The 7,117-nt window shown below is 40.1% G+C and overlaps 1 protein-coding gene across 2 annotated transcripts in view; it reads right to left on the reverse strand.

Annotated features, from left to right (window-relative positions):
• Window positions 1-2,903: 2,903 nt before the first annotated feature.
• The window catches only part of UBL3 (ubiquitin-like 3), a 48,609-nt gene continuing 44,395 nt past the window's right edge, over window positions 2,904-7,117 (reverse strand). For both annotated transcript variants that reach the window (XM_010835894.1, XM_010835893.1), the window contains exons 4-5: window positions 6,220-6,297; window positions 2,904-5,918 (exon numbers count right to left, since the gene is read on the reverse strand). In XM_010835894.1, the coding sequence (XP_010834196.1) occupies window positions 5,866-5,918; window positions 6,220-6,297 (131 nt within the window). In that variant the 3' untranslated portion in view covers window positions 2,904-5,865. The remainder of the gene's footprint in view (window positions 5,919-6,219; window positions 6,298-7,117) is intronic.

Below are 7,117 nucleotides of genomic sequence, written 5' to 3' on the forward strand. Positions count from 1 at the left end.
AAGCGATGGTCACATTTCAGCTAAAATGTGATGGTAGTTCTTTGGAGACATTGAGGATTAAGGAAGTCTTAGTAATTATGTAGGGGTCCCAAGACCATCCTCAGTGGTAAGAAAGGCTACACTGGAGGGGAGGAGGAAGGGGTGGGTGCCTAGAAATGAATGAGGGGTGTGGTGGGGGGTGGTAAGAGAATAACCCTGATGCAGAGGACAGAAAGGAACAGAGAAATTCAGGAGGGAGTCAGATTTAGCTCCTGTTAACTAATCCATTCTTGCACCCAACGCATGACTCTCCTCTGCATCCTCCCTGCACGAAAGGGCCCTTGTTCCTTCTGACAGCCTCTGCTTGAACACTTCCTATAACAGCAGTCTTACTACTCAAAAAGAGCTGCTTTCATTTCTGCACTTCAGAACCAAACGGAATCAAAATCTGCCTACTTGCAATTTCTGCCCCCGAGTTCTGTTCTGACCACCGCAGCGGCTCACATGAGGTACCATGCCTTTCCTGCATTACAGACCTTCAAACATGTGAAAGGTTATCTGCTTCTGCCTTCTCTTTGGGGGGTTTAATAGCTCACTGGTGACATCATTTCCAGCTCCTTCGGTACCCCGGTCACCTTTGGACACACTCAGGTGTGTCACTGAAACTTAAAACGTGGGCCCAGCACAGAACCCAGACACAATGCCCGGGAGGGGGTCTGGGGCAAGGTGGGAGGTGGGCGAGGGGCGTACTGCTCAGCCAGCGCACGACGGCTCCTACAGCCCTACCCGGTATGTCCATCCGGCTTTGGTGACTTGAACCCAAGGCGGCCAAGTTCCTCATTTCCATCCCCAGCCTCTCACCCCATTTCCATTTCAACTCCATTTGTTGTAGTCTTTCCACTGTTTTCCTGTGTTATTGGTATTTAAGTGGTTCAGTTTATGGCCATCTGCAGGTGACCATTCCGAGCCACAAGCGTTCAGGTTTCATTCAGCTGATGTGAGAAGCCTGGGCATTAATATGATAATGTAAAAACTCCCCAGGTGGTCCCAGCATGCAACCAGGGTTGACACCCAGCAGCGTTATTGCTGCCCTGTCCTTTTTAAACACAGTAAACATGTACTTCTTATTTCCTCTCCACCCAGCTCATTCCAAGCGAACATCATTCTCCGAGGTGTTAGACATTTACTATACGCACCCTTGATTTATGTGGCCAAGCTCCCGGTCTGCTCGTGCTAAGTTATGAGGCTGGAGAGCTGACTTGTTGCCTCGATGACCTTCTCAATGTCTTTTTTCCTTCCTCATCACAGTAACTTGTGACTATATGGTCATATTTACTTGTGAGATCTGCATGCCGAACTTTCATTTTTTCTCTCCTTTTTCTAATCTACTTCTACGGGACATCTAGAACCACGCGGGTGCCTGGCCTCTACTTCCAACAGAAGGCCCTTTGACAGGGTTGCAGGTTGGTCGGGTAAGTTGTCCAATCAGTGCTCTATTTATCTTAAAATAATCCTCACAACCCTACAAAATAGGTATTATTCTTAATCTACACATGAAACAACCAAAACCCAAAGGTTAAGGAACTGGACCCTGAAGTCCTGTGGTTTTCCTGCATAGTATCCTGTGTTCTGAGAGCTGAGGGGCAGGGGTAGTCAGGACGGAGATGTGTCAAATATCAAATTTTTTAAAATGCCTGAGAAGCAGTGGTAGAAAGCAGCTCGCTGATTAGTGGAGCTCTGTTAAGAAACCCCACCTCCCATCCGCAAGAGAAAAGCATGGTGCGTGATCAAGAAGCAGGGACTATGAGAGGAGCCAGGCTCCAGAACGCCAGAAAATCCACCTTATTGAGCAGACAGCTGAGAACGAAATAAATCCCTCTCTTTTATCATCACGTGGAACATGTGGCCAGACCAAAGAGCAGCATGGATTAAACCTGGAGGTTACAGCCCTGCATGCGGTCAGCACTGTTCCCCTCTACATCCTGCTCCGTTTCTTAAAATGAGGTTTCTTCTACTGCAATGTAGACTCCCTGTCCATCAAAATAAGATGTCTGTAGAAAATACAAATCAGATACTGAATGTCTGAATGTACAGTACTTCTAGATCTACATTAAGAAATATGTGTGTATTTTTCTTTTTGGCCGCACCAGGTGGCGTGAGAGATCTCCCAACCAGGGATGGGACCTCAGACCCTGCAGTGGAAGCAGTGTCCTAGCCACTGGACTTCCAGGGAAGCCCTCACTTCCTGCTTTTAATTGGTGGAATCAAAGGAGAGACTGGCACCCCCCTTTTCACAGCATTAATTTACAATGCCTACTGTGTATTTCTTTAAAGTTGTCATCTTGAAAAAGAGGCAGAATTATAAAAAATATCACAAGACATTTGATGTCACTGTCAAGAGTCACAAAGTAACTTAATAAATGAAATGTTCTCATGTCCTAGTACTGGATTAAACTTTACCAAGACTTAGATGTTGACTTGATTTTGTCCATGAGCTCTTTCAGAAGTCAGCTCTCCAGTCGCCCAGTCTGTGAAAGAGCTTCATGTATCAAGAGTCTTCTGAAGAAAAGTGCGCCAGGAGGCCGGCTGCGATAGACTGAGGGAGCCACTGCCAACACCCACTGCCACGGCCAAGAGGCCCGCTCTGCCAGGACAGGGAAACTCCCGAGGAGACGGCCAGCAGCCTGTGGTTTGGTTTCAACCACAAGTATAGGCTATGCGTGCTCCTTCAAGCCCTCCTCCCACCCCCAATCACCTGGTTTGGCTAACCAGTGACTATATCACAAAATAATAATGGGAAAAAAAAATTAAAGAAATGCCTGTGACAGTTACCAATAAGGACAGTGTGAAGGCGTACTCCATCTTACTTGATCACTTTCTCTTTGGTTTAGGTAACACAGAAAAATAAAGGGCTGACACAATACTGCTTTTACTGAAGAATGTAATGAAATAAACTGAAGGAAAAAAAGAAGAAAATAGTGCAGACAAAATTTTTACACCAAAATTATGAACATTAGTCATTTAAAAGAAGAGAAATATTCTACAACAGATGAAGAAAGTTTTAATTTCTTTTCACATTAAACATCATATACCACAATCAGCTAACAGAAATTACTGTAACATTGGTCAAGATGACATAAAACTAAGGATAAATGCCTGTTATGAGGAAACCTCATTTAATGTCAGTGATGATGTCAGATACTATACTTTTCCATGATAAGATATAATTTATCTTGAATAGAAAGTAAATAAGTCAGATCAAGGAGACATGCTGAGGTTTTAATAAAGAAGAAAAGCTTTGCCTTTCCCAGAACGCTTAAAATCCAGGACAATTTAGGTAAAAGACAGGAATTAAATACCAAGTGCTAGGAGGGCCTCAGGCCCGTAACTCAGGCTGTGTTCACAGGACTGGACCTCTGCAGCCCTCGCCTTTCCGTGCGTGAGCTACTGTTTCTGGCAGAGGGATCTTCACTGGGATGTGGTATCGATTTTAACCGTCAAGCAGTCCAAAGAACTATTTCAAAAAGGGACAGTTGAGTACTTTCATGTATACACTATTAAGGCATCTAAATTTTTGGTGTTTTCAGTATATAATTTTACTGCTTTTTTTTTTTTTCATTTTGCACAACAATGATATTAGGTATTAAGTGACACATTTCTTTCTCTACTAATGATCCAGTTTATCCATTTTGCAAACTCCAAGTCTTGTGAAGGGAAATTTATAACGTGGTAACACACAGAAAAATACACAGAAAACCAATAGGGAATGTGGTTAGCCATCATAAAATTTCAATCATAATTTACTGATAGTCTTTAACTTTGGAAAAACAATAATTAGAATTAAAATAGTATTAAAAATAATTACCAGTAGTTTATATTAGGAAAGAATAGAGCCATAAATGGCTTAATTGCCCAATTAAGTAACTAGATTCTTCTTTAGTCAACACTAACAGAATTCACATTTGAGCCAGTCAACAAAGCATATAAATATTTAACATCTCTTGAATAGAACATCTTAGTGATAACAGAGACTACGTACTGCTACCCATTGTCATGACTGTGCACAAATTAACCAGGTTAAATATCAGAGATACACTGGGAATCCTCCCAAAACTAACAATAGAATATTCAACAAATTTTCTTAAAGATTCAGAAATAAAAATTGAACAATTATAACATGGATGAGACAGTACTTAAACAACTATCAACCTAATCAAAGACCTTTAAAATTACCACCAAAATGCACTATGATATTTTTTTATTTAGTGTACAGAAAGAATCTATAAGTACAGGTTGCAGAAAGAAAATGTTTAGTGCTATTTACATTCATTTTAAAACTCTGCTCTATACAAATTTAATTCTGATCAGTATGAACAATATTTTTGCAGACCTACTGCATATAAAGCCTTTTCATCAAAGCATTAACAATGAATAAAATAACCTGATTACCTTTCAACGAAGCTGACTGAAGCCATTTACACTCACTGCTTGGAAGGGCCATGGACGCTCGTCTCAGTACAGAACATTATGTCAGCCTGCAACTTCATTTTTATAAAGGCTAGAGTTATTTATATGGAATATTGTTCTATATACTACACGCCAATCTATATTTAAGTTCTATAGTTAGGTATTTTATGAGGTTTTTATTAAATATATTCTACACATATTCGCAATTTCACCCAGGAAGAATTTCTTCCCAGTGAAAAAATATAAAATCTTTTATATTTTTTTTACAGGTTTAGATGAAACTAGCTCATGCTTTAGTGCTGTGCAAATTGTTTTAGCATATCAATGTTTAAATTATTGGTACAAAACAAAAGAATGGCATCCTTAATCAAGTACGCCTTAAAAATCAGCTTTCGATTTTAATACAATTGCAAGCACTAATACCCAAGGCAAACTACATATAGAAACGAAATTAGTCCTATGGAGAATTTTTAATTTTAAGAATTCATCTGAGCTCTCATTAATAAGTAAGTATGACACGGGACACAGAGATGAGCAATAATTACGGAAAATTCAATTTGCTGATATTCAAATACATAAAAGTGGTGAATCCATGAGGTTTTCTAATATTTCTGTGCAATCATGGAAATCTACGAGTGACTGGAACTCCCCCCACGTTAAGGCTAAGACGCGCGCCCGCCCTCTTGTGCTGTGTGAACAAGCCCCCGTCAGTCTGCCTGGAGTGCGCGTGTGAAGGAAAGACACCTAGCGTCACGAGCCTCTGCTGAGCACCTCCAGCAACAGGCACACTGTGTCTTTTCATCTGTCGCAGTGAGAACAGCGCGCTCAGGGCAGGATTCTGTGCCAGTGCAGCCGCCACGGCTGCCTTCGGTAGAATTCACCCAACATTTTAGGTTCTTTTCCATTTTTTCCTTTCAAGTTGGCCCAGCAATTAACTTCATTAATTGCTGAGTGTCTTCCAGTGTGGATTTACACATATGAGTATTTCTAGGTACCATAAACCATGTTATAAATTCTGCTGATGAAGAAAATAATTGTCAATCGTTTTTAGTGCAAAACTGTATTTGGAACACTTGATTTGTTAGTTCTGGTGATGAAAACTTTTGTGGCAGCAAAATGGTTTCTGCTATGAAAAATCACTTGTTAACTTTTCCCCTGGAGATTGACTTGCATTCAAAAATCAATTTATATTTTAAAACTGCTTAACATAAACAAAACTACTAGAAATAAAAAGTCATAGTGAAAAATGTCCTTGGTTCTTTTTACTTTCATGAGAGAAGATGACAGTTTTCACGTGGTGGTTGAGGTCCAAGGGTCTACAGGCAGACTCTTCCTGAAGGTTCTGAAGCGATGCCGGGTCGCCCCTGGCCCGGCAGCACGAAAGACAAAGACCACGCCACACCGCGCCTGGCAGACCGCTTACAGGATGACACAACAGTTACTCTCTCCAGTCTTTTCACGATTCCTCTGACCTAGGCAAAGTGAAGAGAAGCCTGGTTTATAAAGATGCTTGGGGGAAGCAGAGGGATTCCAGCATAATAAGAAACAGATTTTTTTTTTTTTGCTTAATGTTGGCATTTTTTAAAATTAAAAGGCTATAATAAATACCCTTTTAGTTTTAGCCTGTCTCCAAAATGCCTGGTTATCTGCTTAGCGAGCTCTGACCATAAACTATGAAAACATCCTTTCCCCAGAATATCCAAGAGAACTGGAGCCATTTGTGAATGCCTGCCTCTGTGGTGCAAGGCAGAAAGCTCCCAGCACACAGCTCACCTTGGGAGTTTGGCTCTGGCAAGGTCTCTCTGGCCACCAAATGCATCACTGTTGTTTTGCCAAAAGGAAGCTTTAATGCTGTGTGAAAAGAAGACAGTTTGTTACATATACATCAACCTGTTGGAATCACTCACCAGAATTGAGACCACTTTAAAAATTGACTGCTTTCTGTATGACTTCCTCAACAGATAGCACTTCTTACCGGATACAGCATTTCTTACATAATGAAGTTAGGTTAATATTATCAGAAGCAATTTTTATAATTCAGAAATTATTTAGCTATGACTATTAGTCTGACATATAAAAACATACTGTGTAAGGAAGGGGAAAGAGAAAATACATAATTGCTTAAGCTAATTTTATTTAGTCACCTAATAAAATTCCTGCATCAAAGAGGTCACCACAATGTAGAAATAGAAGAAATGACATATTAATGATTTTAAACATAATAATAATACATAATTTTATTATTTTCAACCTTATATTCTTAATTAGAAAACAATTTTCTTTAAAAGGTTACTTTAAACGAATCACTGTTTGGCATTATTAGTAATCACTGTTTTCTAATCAAGCCTTTAAAAGGTTTTTCTCATTTATAAGTAACAATTTTTATTATGAAATATTTCAGAAAGAGTAATATAATACACCCATGTATCTATGAACCAGTTACACAAAGTAAATCCCTTTGTCATTCTGTGTATAAAATGAGAAGGAGACAGTGGAGCTACGGCCTGGAGTTGTTTCTGCAGCTGCAACGTTCTAGTTCCGAGTTTCAATCTATCCCCTCACTTGGAATTGAAGGCAGGCTCAGATCAGTACCCAACAAGCTCAGCCCTCCTGCCACCCGCTGTTTAAATCTTCTCTATAGGATGATGGTTAAGAAGAGCCCTAATAATCT

The sequence above is a fragment of the Bison bison genome, unplaced genomic scaffold (genome assembly GCF_000754665.1).
Source record: "Bison bison bison isolate TAMUID 2011002044 unplaced genomic scaffold, Bison_UMD1.0 scf7180017864056, whole genome shotgun sequence".
Taxonomy (NCBI): Eukaryota; Metazoa; Chordata; class Mammalia; order Artiodactyla; family Bovidae; genus Bison; species Bison bison.